This window comes from Scyliorhinus canicula, chromosome 7 (genome assembly GCF_902713615.1).
Source record: "Scyliorhinus canicula chromosome 7, sScyCan1.1, whole genome shotgun sequence".
Taxonomy (NCBI): domain Eukaryota; kingdom Metazoa; phylum Chordata; class Chondrichthyes; order Carcharhiniformes; family Scyliorhinidae; genus Scyliorhinus; species Scyliorhinus canicula.
Genome location: NC_052152.1, coordinates 11,773,115 through 11,790,510, shown reverse-complemented (window position 1 = coordinate 11,790,510; position 17,396 = coordinate 11,773,115). Strand labels below are relative to the sequence as shown.

At 44.5% G+C, this 17,396-nt stretch overlaps 1 protein-coding gene across 1 annotated transcript in view; it reads left to right on the top strand.

The window, feature by feature from the left end:
* ncam2 (neural cell adhesion molecule 2) overlaps positions 1–17,396 on the top strand; it is a 1,376,879-nt gene that overhangs the window by 1,154,686 nt on the left and 204,797 nt on the right. Inside the window, exon 7 of the mRNA XM_038801391.1 lies at positions 10,836–10,993. Within this exon, the coding sequence (XP_038657319.1) occupies positions 10,836–10,993 (158 nt within the window). The remainder of the gene's footprint in view (positions 1–10,835; positions 10,994–17,396) is intronic.

Here is a 17,396-nt window from a genome sequence, read left to right as displayed (position 1 = left end):
AACAAATATGCATTTTTCAAACATTGACTTGAACATTTTCATCAGCTTTTGGAGTTGAAATTCTGAGCAGAGAGAAGCTGTTCTTTCTGGGTGGGGATGTTGAAGGTGGAAGGTCATGTGACAACTGCCAGGAATACATCCAACCAGAGGTGGCAGCACCAGTGGGCGAGGGGACCCCCGAGCCTCAGTTTTCAGAGTAATCCAATAGGAAGAGTAACCCAGATTACCAGTCAGGGAAAGCAAACAGTGTGTGCGTGTATAGCTTAAGAGTTGATTTTGAATGCTTGAAGGGCAGATTTTGCGAGCTTCAAAAAGACTTTCAGCTCACAGCCTGGTGAACTTCTTAAGCAGGGTGGCAGTGCAAATTTGGTGAGGGATGCTTGTTGCTCAGTTGGTAGCACTCCTGCCCCTCAGTTGGAAGGTAGCACAGTGGTTAGCACAGTTGCTTCACAGCTCCAGGGTCGCAGGTTCAATTCCCGGCTTGGGTCACTGTCTGTGCGGAGTCTGCACGTTCTCCCCATGTCTGCGTGGGTTTCCTCCGGGTGCTCGGGTTTCCTCCCACAGTCCAAAGATGTGCCGATTAGGTGGATTGGCCATGATAAATTGCCCTTAGTGTCCAAAAAGGTTAGGTGGAGTTACTGGGTTATGGGGATAGGGTGGAGGCATGGGCTTAAGTAGGATGCTCTTTCCAAGGGCTGGTGCAGACTTGATGGGCCAAATGGGCTCCTTCTGCACTGTAAATTCTATGATTCTACGAACATCCTGATGGCCCCAGATGAAGTATCCCACCTGCAGAAAATCCCGCCCAAAGAGTTCTTAGCAGTACCTTGCAGAGTTCTTGGCCACAAAGGGCTAAGACTTGGAAAGCAATGTAAATATCTGGGAGACACTAAAGTGTTGGGTAGTTGCCAGAAGTGTCCAAATTGTGAACTGGGGTTGGTCTGTTACGCGAGGGAGATATTAGGAACATGGGTCCAGAAATTAGATCCAAGTTGTAGCAGAAATTTAAGAGTTAAACAGACTAAGGGGAAGAATACCAGCTGGCACTGGGTCAGAGGGATACACCCACACCTGATGACTTACATTGTACCATTCAGACTTCAACTCATTAGTAGGAATACAAGGGCGATTCGTCCTCAGATCCGTCATCCTTCGGGGTTCCTCTGAGGGGCTTTGCGGAGCTTAGAGAGTGAAAGACAGCGAGGGAGAGTGAGAGAGGGAGAGAAGGAGAGGGAGAAGAAGAGAGGGAGAGTTAGAATGCCATTCTGAACAGTTACAATTGACCGAGAGAGGTCATGAAAGTTGCCACCGAGGCAAGCTTTGGAAAAGAGTTCTAGATTAATGTCCCTAACAGAAGAAAGATTGCTTTGTAAATGCTTTTGCCTACTGTGCAAGTGGAATGAGAGCTGCATGTTTATTTAAAGTGATGTTTAATGGGAACTAGCGTGTTAAGGTTAGAAACTACATGCAATATGTTATTGGTAGGGTTTAAGTTTAAACGTTTACATATATTCTCTTTTCTTTAGTTTCAATAAAGATTGTTTATAAAATAACCAAGCCCTATTTCTTATATTATCACTCCTGGAACTAACCAATCTTTCCGCACGCACTTAAAACTTGAAATGTTAAGGCTCTGGTCCATTCTCTTATCCGCTGTTGAGAGATGATCTGCCTTCCGTAACATACCGACTTGATGGGCTGAATGGCCTCCTTCCGCACAATAGGGATTCTATTCTGTAAAGTTACACCATCAGGATTGTCATGAGCTGAGGGAGGGAGGGTGTGCCTTATGGATGACGATCATTTGCATGATATTCAAAAGGTGAAAGTTGTTGTCAGGGAGCTGACCTAGGCTGTGTGAATAAACAACATCACATTGTGGAACTGTGTAGCTATGCAGCGCTACATGTCTCTGGGGTGTGATACGAATGCTTGTGGTTATGTAAGATGTACCTTTGTTGCATCGACTATTGAAAGTGAAATTTACTTTTTTATCTGAAGTATTATTTGCTTATTAACTCATACTTAATTTGAATTAGTTCTGATTTGTGCTAAAATAAAAGTTGCAGAAGTGGAATCTTGTTGATACTTTCTTCGACTGGGGGTGCATTTGGCTATTTTGGTTTACGGTTCCCCGTGGGATCAGAACAATTGACAGATTAAACAGTAAATGGGCAACTCAGAATATAAGCTTTTAAACAGAAGATAACCTGGGTACAAACTGGGCACGTTGTCATGACAACAGGAAACAGGACATTAAAGCAAGAGTGACCTGGTTGACTAAAGATATTGGCCTCAATCCGACGGCCTTGTTGACCGTGGGTGTAAAACCCATAATGGCCTCTAAATCTCGAGAGAGGCCTAAAACAGGATTTGCCCCGGTGAGATCTCAGAATTAGATCTTCTCTGCCCCTCCCCGATGATAAGAGGAGGTTCACGCCCAAGATGGGCAAGCTTTACTTGCATAGATTAGCATGCATTATAATAGCCTTCTCCGTATTCTCTACTGGCTGTCAAAATCAAAAAACAGTTATGATGACAATGCAAGAAGGGCAGCATGGTGGCCTAGTGGTTAGCACAACCGCCTCACGGCGCTGAGGTCCCAGGTTCGATCCCGGCTCTGGGTCACTGTCCGTGTGGAGTTTGCACATTCTCCCCGTGTCTGCGTGGGTTTCGCCCCCACAACCCAAAAATGTGCAGAGTAGGTGGATTGGCCACGCTAAATTGCCCCTTAATAGAAAAAATAATTGGGTAATCTAAATTTAAAAAAAAAAAAAAATGATGACAATGCAAGGAACGCACACCTAAGTGGGCTGATTTAGCACACTGGGCTAAATCGCTGGATTTTAAAGCAGACCAAGGCAGGCCAGCAGTACAGTTTAATTCTCATACCAGCCTCCCCGAACAGGCACTGGAATGTGCCGACTAGGGGCTTTTCACAGTAACTTCATTGAAGCCTCCTTGTGACAATAAGCGATTTTCATTTCAAGTATAGCTCCTGGGTGAGGAACGGTTGAGGACTCTGGGTCTCTACTCATTGGAGTTTAGAAGGATGAGGGGGGATCTAATTGAAACTTACAGGATACTGCGAGGCCTGGATAGAGTGGATGTGGAGAGGATGTTTCCACTTGCAGGAAAAAATAGAACCAGAGGACACCATCTCAGATTCAAGGGACAATTCTTTAAAACTGCGATGAGGAGGAATTTCTTCAGCCAGAGGGCGGTGAATCTGTGGAACTTTTTAACTGCAGAACATAGAACATAGAACATACAGTGCAGAAGGAGGCCAGTTGGCTCATTGAGTCTGGACCAACCCACTTAAGCCCTCACTTCCACCCTATCCCTGTAACCCGATAACCCCTCCTTTTTGGTCACTGAGGGCAATTTAACATGGCCAATCTACCTAATCTACACGTCTTTGGACTGTGGGAGGAAACCGGAGCACCCGGAGGAAACCCAAGCAGACACGGGGAGAACGTGCAGACTCCGCACAGACAGTGACCCAGAAGGCTGTGGTGGCCAAATCACTGAGTGTATTTAAGACAGAGATAGATAGGTTCTTGATTAATAAAGGGATCAGGGGTTATGGGGAGAAGGCAGGAGAATGCGGATGAGAAAATATCAGCCATGATTGAATGGCGGAGCAGACTCGATGGGCCGAGTGGCCTAATTCTGCTCCTATGTCTTATCGGTGGTGAGGGACAAGCCCACTGGAATTGTCCCCTAGCAGTGACAAGTTGGTACTGCCAAGGTGCAATGCCTGTGGCGGGTTCTCTGGGGAGCCCCATGGGGATGGCTCCCCTTCTGTGCGGTGGTGGGGAGTGAGCTTATGTCTTGGGCGAGGCGGGGGGGTGTAGTGGGAGGGGTCATCCCCGTGCATTTGGGGTGGTGCCCCAATGCCTGTTGTGGGGGTGGAGGGGGTGGGGGAGGGGGGGGGGGGGGGGGAAGGTGAGCCTTTTATTTGAAACGGAGATCGGAGCACCCTTTAAAAGAGGGTGTGTGAGGACAATGGAGTTGCTGTTGTTTAAATTAACTTTCAAAAAGCATTTAATCAGGTGCCAGATAATAGACTTGTGAGAATAAATGAAGCCCATAGAATAAAGTGGCCTGTGGCTGTATGAGTATGATGTTGGCTAAGGGACGGAAATACGGGCAGTGTAGTGAGCTCATTGCTTTTCAGGAATGTGCATTTAAGATATATTAATGATCTTGGGCTCCCAGGGCATAATGTCAACGCATGTATAATAGCATAGTTCAGGAGAGCAGAACATAGTGAAAAGGGCAGAAACGTGACAGCTAAAGTTTAAACAAGGGAAGTGTGAAATGATTAGGTAGGAAGAGTGGGCAGAAGCAATATAAACGGAATGGCACAGTTTTAGAGAGGAACAGAGCAACCTGGAAGGGTATGGGTACAAGTTGGGAAATCTCGAACGAGGGGATACAGTTTAAAAATGATGGGTCTCCCATTTAAGAGAGGGATTTATTTCTCTCAGAGGGTCATTAGTCTGTGGAATTCTCTTCCCCAGAGAGCAGTAGGGGCGGGGTCATGGAACGTAAAGGCTGAGATTTTTGATTGACAAGGGAGTCAAGCGTTATAGGATGAAGACAGTGAAGGGAGTTGAAACCCCAGTCAGATCAGCTGTGATCGTGTTCAATGGTAGAGCAGGCTCGAGGGGCCGAGTGGCCTACTTCTGCACCTTGCAAAACTGGAGTCAATGGGAATCAGGGGGAAAGCTCTCCGTTAGTTGGAGTCATACCTGGCACAAAGGAAGATGGTTGTGGTGGTTGGAGGTCAACTACCTCAGTCACGAGACATCATTGCAGGAGTTCCTCAGGGTTGTGTCCTCGGCCCCAACCACCTTCAGCGGTTTCATCCATGACCTTCCTTCCAGCATAAGTGCAGATGTGGGGATGTTTATTTGTAATTGCACAATGTTCAGCACCATTTGCGACTCCTCGGACACTGAAGTGTGTCATGCACCACGTGCAATACCTGGACAATATCTATGCTTGGGATGACAAGTGCCAAGTAACATTGGCACCACATAAGTGCCAGGCAATGACCATTTCCACTAGAACATAGAAGATACAGCACAGAACAGGCCCTTCGGCCCACGATGTTGTGCCAAACATTAGTCCTAGATTAAGAACAAATTAATCTACAACCCATCATTCTACCGTGATCCATGTAGCTATCCAATAGATGCTTGAAGGTCCCTAATGTTTCCGACTCAAAATAAGAGAGAATCAAACCATTGCCCCTTGACATTTGACAGCATTGCCATCACGGAATCCCTCACTATCAACATCCAGGGGGTTACCATTGACCAGAATATAAATTGGCCAAGCCATATAAATTCTGTGGCCACAAGAACAAGTCAGAAGTTAGGAACCCTGTGGGACTAATTCACCTCCCGACTCCCCAAAGCCTGTCCACCATCTACAAGGCACAAGTCAGGAGTGTAATGGAATGCTGTCCAGTTGCCTGGATGAATGCAGCTCCAACAACACTCAAGAAGCTTGACACCATCCAAAAAAAGCAGCTCGCTTGATTGGCACCCTTCCACAAACATTCCCTCCCACCAACGTTGACACACAGTAGCAGTAGTGTGTGCCATCTACAAGGTGCACTGCAGTAACTCACCAAGGCTCCTTAGTCAGCACCTTCCAAACACACAACCATTACCATCTAGAAGGACAAGAGCAGCAGATGCCTGGGAACCCCACCACCTGCGTATTCCCCTTCAAGTCATCCACCACCCTGACTTGGAAATATATCGACGTTCCTTCACTGTCACTGGGTAAAAAGCCTGGAATTTCCTCCCTAACAGCACTGTGGGTGTACCTACACCACATGGACTGCAGCGGTTCAAGAAGGCAGCTCATCACCACCTTCCCAAGGGCAATAAGGGATGGGCAACAAATGCTGGCCTTGCCAACGGTGTCCACATCCCATAAAAAATGAATAAGAAAAAACATTATTGTGTTTGATGGAAGCAGAACAAGTTGTGAAGACTAAAGAAAAGGGGATCAGGAGTTATGGGGAGAAGGCAGGAGAATGGGGATCAGCCATGATTGAATGGCGGAACAGACTTGATGGGCCGAGTGGCCTAATTCTTCTCCTATGTCTTATGGTCTTATAAAAGGCAGATGGGTCATTAGCTCTATAGGTAGAGCTTGGAGTAATACACCAAAGTATGAAACATTTGTTCGGATCTAGCTGGTGTACTGGCTAATTTTGGATACTCACTTTAGGAAGAGTGTTGAACCTTTAGAGAGGGCGCAAAGGATATTTACTGGAATGATGCATGGAAGGAAAAATCCAGTTACGTGAAGGTTTAGACAAACTGAAGTTCTCTTTGGAACAGAAAATGTTAAAGATGTTAAAGAGAGATTTTGATTAAGGCCAGAGTCATCAAGCTTTTTTCATAAATACAGTGCAAAATGTTAGCCAGTGGGAGAAGTCTTGGGAACCAGAAGACAAACATTTAAAGTGGTGGCATAAGAAATAAAGATTTTACCCAGTGTTTTGTTGAAATGTGGAATGCACTGCCTGAAAGGATGGTGGATAACTAAAGGGAATTGCATGTCAACTTGAAGAAGAGAAAGTTGCAGTGCTGAGGGGAATGAGCTGGCATGGACACGATGGGACGAATGGCCTTCTGTGCTGTACTATTCCTCAATTTGAAGTTACTCTGCATTAACGACAATTGGTGAATTTCAAGCTCAGTTTGGTTTACTAGATTTCAAACACTGTTTTCAGCTGTTTTCAGTTTCAGACAAAGGAAATAAATTGCATTTATATAGTGCTTTTCATGACCTCAGGATGACCCAATGTACGTCACAACTAATGAAAAATGAAGCAGCAATTCACGCATAGAAAGCTACCACAGACAGCAATGAGGTACTGACAGTGTATTGAAGGATACATACTGGCCAGAACGCGGGGAAAATTATTCCACTGTGAAGTGCTCCCACTCACTCGTGGTTGACACAAGGGGTTAGAGGAGAAACAGACATGATGCTGGTGTTGCCGAGGAACAGACAATGTCCAGAGCTCACAACTCGGATTCTGCATGGAGACGATATTGAGTATTTATTGCCCCCACCAGTGGTCCAAGATCAGGATCAGTGTGGTCTTTTCTTGTCCAATTTGTATGATGCTACTCTCTTGTGCGCACCCTGCATTCTGAAATGGCAGTATTTACAATATTAAAGAGGTTTAGCATGACGCTGTGTCCAAAATCACTTTGTAACCCAGCGAAGTAGATTACGGGTTCAGTCAGGTGCTCAGCAACAACATATTCAGTGTCAACATTGGGAATGCTGAGCAGCTTTTTATATGAACTCAGTAAACCAGCTTAACTATACTTTTATTGGGCGTAGCAAGGGTTTATTTACTGCGTAAGAAGGAGGAAGCACAAACATATCATAAAGCAACGATAGATGTCAATTATAATTGGACATGAATCATATCTGACAGATAGTGTACTATTATCGGGAGATAAACATACAATTGAGCAGTCAGAGTAATAAATCTGTCTCCCAAAACCCAGGGACACCTGCTAATAAATGTATATGCATGAAGTGGAAGTTTCAGAGTGGGCTGCAGTGGTGTGTAATTTGACTGAAAACGCTCTGGATGCCAGCTTTTCAACCTTGTTAATGTTTCGAAGTGAGAACGAAGAGCCGGGTTCGGTGACTTTCAGGAAGGCTCGGCCAATGAGCTTTCCTCCTGTTCTCACAGTGACTCCAGCTGGACTACGGTTCATTGGATCGATTACCCCTCTCAAGTGCTCCCGCTTCGCATGTCTGCCTTGGCCATTTTGGCAGTGTGTGTTGGCAGGCTGCCCTACTGTAAGAGACATCATATCTCTTCCTGTAGCTGTCATCACCAGATATGCGCACATTCTTTTCAGCAGAGCAGTGAAGAATTGATTAACAGGAGTGATTAACATGTTCATCAATTCAATTCAATTATCAGCAATTCAATTGATTCCTCACCAGTTAATTTATGCATATCAGTATTCAACATTTTAATTGATTCCAATCAGCAATAAACACTAAAAATTTATAGTGCTGACAAACACTCAGTGATCCATGTCAGTTGCTGAAAATGTATATGATTAATCAGTTATTAATTGATGGGTAGATGTAAAGAGAATGTTTCCTCTCACGGAAGAACCTAGAATGAGGGGGGGGGGGGGAGGTTTAAAATTAGGAGTCGCCCATTTTAATTGGAGATTAGGCAAAACACTTTCACCCAGAGGGTTGTGAGTCTTTGGAACACTCTTCCTGAAAAGGTGATGTAAACGGAGTCTTTGAATATGTTGAAGGCAGAGGTGGATAGATTATTGGTAAACAAGGGGGCGATACGTTACTGGGGGCAGGTGGATGCAGATTTGATATCTGATCAACCATAATCTTATTAAATGGCGGAGCAGGCTTGAAGGGTCGAATGGCCTACTTGGTTGTATGTTCGTAATATTTTCATTCATATCCATGGAATCCATAGACTCCCTACAGTGCAGAAGGAGGCCATTCGGCCCGTCGAGTCTGCACCGACCCCGTGAAAGGGCACCCGACCTCGGATCATTCTCCTGCCCTATCCCCATAACCCCACCTAACTTGGGACACATTTGGACACTAAGGGGTTATTTAGCGTGGCCATTCCACCTAACCTGCACATCCTTGGACTGTGAGAGGAAACTCCTGCACCCAAAGAAAACCCACGCAAACGTGCAAACTCCACACAGACAGTGACCCAAGGTTGGAATCGAACCCGGGTCCCTGGCACTGTTAAGCAATAGTGTTAACCACAGACCCACCCATCCCCCCACTCATAAATGATCATTCATTTATGATTTTATATTTTAATTAAGATCTGTAATTGATTCATTTATTTGTAGTCAGAATGTTAATTGACATGTCCAGCTAAGTGCAATAGCCCTCACCTGATTTAACACTCACCTATCCAACCAAAGCCAGATGTTATTGTTCCTTTCCAATTCAAACTTTATTCCAAATTCCATGCCCATCCCAACTACTGTGAGCTTATTTGATTCACACCGTGCCCCAGCAGTCCCAGCAAACCCTCCTCCATACCTCCAGACTCAGCTATTCCATCCCTGGCTGATTTCCTACATTGCACCTTCTATAAACCTGGGTGCATTCATAACCTTGCTGGACGTGTTCTAACTCCCTGTGCTTACTGACCCACAATGATTCCCAGCCCAGCAACATCTCAACTTAAACGTCGGGCTCCCCAGCCCTGGTTCTCCAGTTCTGCCACCTTTGGAGATCTCTGCATTCGTTCAACAATGCACCTCCACTACCTTCACTCCATCAATGGCAGCCATACCTCAGCCTCTTGATCCCCTAAGCTCTTGAATCTACCCACTTAAAATTATTCCCCCTCCATCCCAGCCTCCCCCTTTAATAGCATCCACAGTCACCACTCTTAATACCTCTCCCTTTGGTTTGTGAAGCACCTTTGGATGCTTCTCTCTATTAAACATGCTATATAAATGCAAGCTACTGTTTTTGCCAACCATTTTACAGAAGATCTTGAGGGCAGGATTCTCTGGTCGCATTCACCCAGCGACCGGAGAATCCCGCCTGAGGTCAATGGATTTTTCCATTCTACGCTGCTTGCCCATGGCGTTCGTGCGACAGGTGGGATGGGAGAATCCAGCCCCTTGTTTCAAAATAGTTCATAAGACCATAAGATATAGGAGCAGAATTAGGCCACTCGGCCCATTGAGTCCGCTCCGCCATTCAATCATGGCTGATATTTTTTCAACCCCATTCTCCTGCCTTCTCCCCATAACCCCTGATCCCCTTCTTAATGAAGAACCTATCTATCTCTGCCTTAAAGACACTCAGTGATTTGGCCTCCACAGCCTTCTGAGGCAAAGCGTTCCACAGATTCACCACCCACTGGCTGAAGAAATTCCTCCTCATCTCTGTATTAAAGGATCATCCCTTCGTCTGAGAATGTATCCTCTGGTTCTACTTTTGCCTACAAGTGGAAACAGCCACTCCATTCAGGCCTCGCAGTATCCTGTAAGTTTCAATAAGATCCCTCTTCATCCTTCTGAACTCCAATGAATACAGTCCCGAGTCCTCAACCATTCCTCATATGACAAGCTCTTCATTCCAGGGATCATTCTTGTGAACCTCCTCTGGACCCTTTCCAAGGCCAGCACATCCTTCCTTAGACACGGGGTCCAAAACTGCTCACAATTCTTTTGTTAAAGTGGGAAAGGAGGTTCAAGTGAACAGATTGATATTTTCCTGATGCACAGAGCAATTTCAGACTTTCCTTGTGCAATCACTCCCTTTAGAGACAGCATGAAATGCCTGTCACTGGTTGCATTGTATCAGTGAAGAATGGCTTCTGGACAAAAAATGCCTCACAGAGGCTTCTTCTGAGCAATTGTCTGAAAGCATACAATAAAAAGAGACAAAAGGAAACAAGTGGAAATGCTGGAGAATTAAAATAAAGATGCACAGTGCCAGAAATGAAATGACAAGTTGTTCAACATCAAAATTTGACCAAGAGCCTTTATCTTCTTTGCACTTTCAGGTACTGATTGGGCTCAATTGCGTTGCTTGAAATTTTTATGCCCTCCATTTGACTGAGGTGATGCCATGATTGCGGCAGGCAGAGGTCAAGTGGGAATGTGGGGTGGTAACAGCAGATAGGGATATAAACCTCGTGGCACTGGGTGGATGCTTCACTGAGTGAAGGCTTTGGTTGGAGTAGAAGGGGATGTAAAATGACACTTGCTTTTAATCCTGCAATCGTGAGCTTTCACTCTTTCACCTTGCAGAAATAGGCGACTTATTGAAGAAGATGGAAAGTACTCACTGAAGTCCAGCACGCAGCTGACGATAAGGAACATTGCCCGAGAAGACACAGGATCTTACACTTGCAGAGCGACAAACAAAGCAGGAAGCGTGGAAGAACTGCTATCCGTAAAAGTCTTCGGTACGTTGCTCATTTGTACTATTGCGTTGCTTGCTGCTGATCCACATTGCCAGTAACATGTCTTCTTTTCTCCTCTGATTTACTCTTCCTGCTCTATCAAGCCCAGGCGCATGTTGATGTATCAAACCGCAGTTCACAGCTAATCTCTTCTTCCTTACCATGCACGCTCAATGGCATGTGTTAGGTAACTATTCAAATCCATTAGAAGGCAGTATGGAAAGGCCATTGTAATCATGAAAGATTGAACAGACTGGACTTTTTTCTTCTAGAAAAGAAATAGGCCAAAGGATGATCTTAAGGAAATCTTTAAAATTATGAATGGATCAGACCGGACAGATCTAGAGATGTTTCAACTTGTTGGGGAGTCCAAAGCTATTAATAGAAAGATAACAATGTCCTAATTAACCTTTTTACACAGAGCTGAGAATGTGAATTCACTGCTGTTACGTTTAATGGGTTCATTGGCCTCAGTTTGATTCTGTGTGTCTGGTAACTGATCTATGCTCACTGTGTCTGACTGGTTAAGCCTGGATGTTGACTGAGAGCAAAGTAAACAGACTCCACAGAAGCTACGAGAAGCTGAGATGTAAGCTTGAATGCGGAAATTTTGTGATTGCAGAGATATTTTGAAACTCTTGTCAATAAACCTGTACACTTAGAAGTGAGTGTCATCTCTGCATTGCTCTGGGATATATAGAATGTACAGCAGCACGGCAAGGATTGGTTGCGACAAGTAACTTAGATTCCTTTCAAGTGAAACTGGATATGACATGAGGGAGATGAAGTGAGGTGGAAAGAGGCTCATAATAATAATAATAATCTTTCTTTGTGTCACAAGTGGCTTACATTAACGCTGCAATGAAGTGACTGTGAAAATCCCCTAGTCGCTGCACTCCGGCGTGTGTTTGGGTACACTGAGGGAGAATTCAGAATGTCCAATTCACTTAACAGGCAGGTCTTTCGGGACATGTGGGAGGAAACTGGAGCGTCCGGTGGAAACTCACACAGACACAGGGAGAACATGCAGACTCTGCACAGACAGTGACCCAAGCCGGGAATTAAACCCGGAGCCCAGTATCTGTGAAGCAACAGTGCTAACCACTGTGCTAACGCGCTGGAAACATCCCCAACAGGAACCAGCTTAGCCAAATGCCCTCCATCTGTGCTATAAATCTTACGCAATATTATGATTTAATTCTCTTCGCGCCTGAAGCCCAAACTCATCAACTTTACAGAAAGATTTATTGGCAGATAATCTGGATAGGAATATAGAGCTTGCACCATGCAGGACATTTCATATATTTAAAACATCCCAAAGCATTTCACAACAAATGGGGTAACTATAACTTGTTGTCATGTGAGAGTACCTTTAAGAAATGGGTGTTTAAGAAATGTACCTTTAAGATATGGGTGCTTATCAGTGATGTCAGAGTGTGGGTGGAGCTGGGCTGTCTGTCAGTTTTTTACTTTTGTTTTAGGCTGTTTGCTGCAGGGTGTGGTTTAGTTTTGTTTCCAGTGTTGGAGCTGAAGCCAAACAGAGCAGGTGTACTGTTGATCTCACTGCCATGAAAAGACTATCTCTTAATCATTTGGTGAATTCAGAATTATAAATGTTCTCAGGAGTGAATGTAAACCTAAGGTGCTTCTGGTAAAAGGTGTTTTAAGTCTTATGGGTGTTAAAAGGAAAGCTTAAAGGAGTTCATAGAATAGACATTGTTTTGCTTTAAAAATTACTTTTCTATTTCAGCTGTACCTTACCTGTAGAGTGGGTCATGTGCTCCCCATACCACAATCTATTAAACGTTGTGGGTCAGGTGAACTCCATGATACACTTTGAGGTTCTCTAAACCCTGGCCCAAAACATTGTATTGGGAGGTGCAAATTGGCTTCAACTTTACACCTCATCTGAATTTAGAAGAGTAAAGAGTCAACTTGATTGCAACATGTTAAATTCTGAGTAGTTCTGACTGGGTCGATGCAGTGGATATTTCCTCTTGTGGGAGAATCTAGTACTCAAGGCCATTGTTTAAAAATAATGGGTCATTCATTTAGGACAGAGATGAGGTGAAAGATTATCTTTCAGAGGAGAGTGAATCTTTTGAACTCTCTCCCACAAATGGTAGTGGAAGCAGCGTCTTTCAGTGTTTTCAAGGCAGAGCTAGATAGATTTTTGATTAACAAGGGGGTGGAAGGTTTTCAGGGATAGGGAGGAATGTGGAGTTAAGGTTGCTCAGCCATGACCTTATTGAATAGCAGAGCAGGTTCGAAGGGCTGAGTGGTCTACTCCTGTACCTAATTTGTTATGTTTGTCTGAGTCTCTTTTTCATTGGAGTCACTTTGATCACTGAAAAATGAATGAAATGAAAATCGCTTATTGTCACGAGTAGGCTTCAATGAAGTTACTGTAAAAAGCCCCTAGTCGCCACATTCCGGCGCCTGTCCGGGGAGGCTGGTACGGGAATCGAACCGTGCTGCTGGCCTGCTTGGTCTGCTTGAAAAGCCAGTTATTTAGCCTTATGAACTAAACCAGCCCCTTACCAGCCCAGTAATGAACCAGAGTCCATTACTCTTATCACCCTTTCTACTTACCCATTTTGTGCCCTTCGCCCTTGTCTCCTCTCCTTCCTGTTACCCAATCGTGCCTCCTTTCATTTATCTCCTCTCAGATATTTTGACTCCAAAGAAAACCCTTCTCCCCACCACAACTCTTCGCCATACCCAAAGCTTCTTCTTCCCTTGCCACCATTTTAGGATTGGATCCCTCTCGGAGAGAATCCCACATATTTCCTCCATGCCATTCTTGGCAATCTTCAATTGGTCATCGAAGCACTTACCGCTGCCTCATAAGTAGCAGTGAGCCCATTTGTCCTGTCCTCGCCTCTAGCACGCCTTTGTACCCAGTGCGCTAGCTGAGGGATAATTCGCCAAAACTCCCTCCCATCCGCATCTTTTGCTGATCCTGTGAACCCTGGCACCGGATCAAAAATCATCACCTCTCCACGTTGTCCTCAGAATTGCCTGCTAACAAAGAGTCGAAGACTCGACAACAGTCTTATGTGTGCCCAACTGATCCCATGAGTAGGAATTTACATAGAAGCATACATAGCAAATAGAAGCAGGAGGAGGCCATTCGGCCCATCGAGTCTGCTCCCCCATTCATTATGATCATGGCTGATCATCAAGTTAAATACCCTGAATCTGCCTTCCTCCCTTATCCCTTGACCCCTTTAGCCCCAAGAGCTATATCTAATCCCTTCTTGAAATTACACAACGTTTTGGCTTCAACTACTTTTTGTGGTAATGAATTCCACAGATTCGCCACTCTCTGCTTGAAGAAATTTCTCTTCACCTCAGTTCTAAATATTTACCCCTTATCCTCAAACTATGATCCATAGTTTATGACTCCCCCACCATCGGGAACATTCTTTCTGAATCTACCCCGCCTAATCCTGTTGGAATTTTGTAAGTTTTGATGAGTTCCCGTCCCACTCTTCTGAACTCCAATTAATATAATCCTAACCGATTTAGTCTCTCCTCATATGACGTATTTTGAGCTCAAAACATCTTACATTCTTGTTTATGTATTCGAGGTGGCTCCGTTGACAGCACACTTGCCTTTGAATGACAAGGCTCTGGGTTCAAATTCCATTCTTGGACTTGAAACATGGCTGACGCTTCAGTGCATTACTGAGGGGACACTGCATTGTTGGCAATACCATCTTTTGGATGACGTGTTAAATCAAGGTCCTATCTGCCTGTTTGAGTGGAAGTAAAATAAATCCCATGACACAGTTCTGAAGACGAACAGGAGAGCTATCCCTGACCAAGAGATATCCCTCAATCATCTGCAAAAGTACAGATTACCTGGTCATTATCACAATACTCTTTATGGGAGTTTGCTGAATGCAAATTCACCACTGCGTTCCCTACATTCTAACAGTGGCCCTCTTTACTGATTATAAAGCACCTTGAGACGTCAGGTGGTTGAGAAAAGTGCTATCTCAATGCAAACCTGTCTTTTTTCTTTTCTCCAAGGCACATTCACCTTGCGATAAAGATTGGAGTTTTCCTCCAAGTGGGTGATATAATCACTCAAAGAAAGTAATTTAGCAGTGTCACATCTACAGAAATATATCCTGGGTAAAAATTTATTTGAGTTGACAGTTCACATGGAGAAACGTTCGAAACTCACAGTGCACATCACCAGATGAATCGATCAATGATACCGCCTAGTTTATGGTGATGGGAAACTATTATAGTTTTGCATTGGCAAAAACATCTGTAACATGTCCAGATTGTCAATAAGCCCCAGATCAAATGCAGGCATGATAAGCCACTTTCACTTCACTCTTCATTGGCTTTGGCTGATCCGTGATAAGACTGGAAATTGTGCATTGCTAAGGCTGGGAGTGGTTCAAACATTTCAAAATTAGCAAGGAGTCACAGAAATATAGAAAATAGGAGCAGGAGGAGGCCATCCGAACCATCGAGCCTGCTCCACCATTCGTCACAATCATGGCTGATCACACAACTCATTCGCCTGCTCCTGCCTTCAGCCGATATCCTTTAATTCCCTTTGCCCTCAGTACTATATCTAGCTTCTTGAAACCATACAATGTTTTGACCTCGTCTACATTCTGTGGTAACGATTTCCACAGGCCAACGACTCTCTGGGTGAAGGCATTTCTCCTCATCTCTGTCCCAAATGATCTATCCTGAAATGAAATGAAATGAAAATCGCTTATTGTCACAAGTCGGCTTCAAATGATGTTACTGTGAAAAGCCCCTAGTCGCCACATTCCAGCGCCTGTTCAGGTAGGCTGGTACGGGAATTGAACGGTGCTGCTGGCCTGCCTTGGTCTGCTTTAAAAGTCAGCTATTTAGCCCTGTGCTAAATCAGCTGCTCAGACTGTGACCCCTGATTATGGACACGCCCACCTTCCGGATCTTCCTTTTGCATCTACCCTGTCCAGTGCTGTTCGAATCTTACAGGTTTCTATGAGGAAACCACCCTCCCAATTCATTTGAACTCTAGTGAACATGATCCTAACCGACTCAATCTCTCCTCATATGACAGTCCCGCCATCCAAGCTTTTTCCAAGAGTGGGGGTGTCAATTACAAGGGGTCACGATTTCAAGGTGAGAGGGGGAAAGTTTAAGGGAGATGTGCGTGGAAAGTTTTTTACGCAGAGGGTGGTGGGTGCCTGGAACGCTTTGCCAGCGGAGGTGATAGCATCATTTAAGATGCATCTAGACAGATATAAGAACAGATATAAGATATAAGATATAAGGGCGGGGAACAGAGGGAAGTAGATCCTTGGAAAATAGGCGACAGATTTAGATAAAGGATCTGGATGTGCGCAGGCTGGGAGGGCCGAAGGGCCTGTTCCTGTGCTGTAATTTTCTTTGTTCTTCTTTGTATCCCAGGAATCAGTCTGGTAAACCTTTGTTGCTCACCCTCTAGAGCAAGAACATCCTGCCTCAGATAAGGAGACCAAAACTGCACACAGTATTCCAGATGTGGCCTCATCAAGGCCCTGTATAATTGCAGCAAGACACCCTTGCTCCTGTGCTCGAATCCTCTCGTTACGAAGACCAACATAACATTTGGCTTCTTTACCGTCTGCTGTACCTACACGCTTACCTTCAATGACTAGTGTACGAGGACAATTAGGTCTTGTTGCACGTATCCCTCTCCTAATTATGGTCATTCAGATAATAATCTGCCTTCCCATTTTTGTAACCAAAGTGGATAGTCTCACATTTCTCCAAATGATACTGCATCTGCCATTTATTTGCCCACTCACTCCACAATCAGACAATGCCCAGCAATGTGGTAATGTCCTGATGGGATATAATAGCCCCCCTCACATACAACAGGCACAATCCTCGTTGTAGTGGCATATTGTTACTCTGCATATGCCATTTATGAAATCAGTAAGATCAATTTGCACATGTTGAATGGTGGCCATGCATGTCTGCTGGCAGATAATACAACAGGTAAATATAAGAACATAAGAACATAAGAACTAGGAGCAGGAGTAGGCCATCTGGCCCCTCGAGCCTGCTCCGCCATTCAATGAGATCATGGCTGATCTTTTGTGGACTCAGCTCCACTTTCCGGCCCGAACACCATAACCCTTAATCCCTTTATTCTTCAAAAAACTATCTATCTTTACCTTAAAAACATGTAATGAAGGAGCCTCAACTGCTTCACTGGGCAAGGAATTCCATAGATTCACAACCCTTTGGTAGAATGGTACTATTTGCAGGACATTATCGGCAGTGTAAATACAATTTTAGAGACAGACGAGCACATAAATATTCTAAACTCACAGACCATAACAAACACGGGAAAAAACATTTAAAGTATAAGGTATTCTAAGTGCACATATTATAGCAG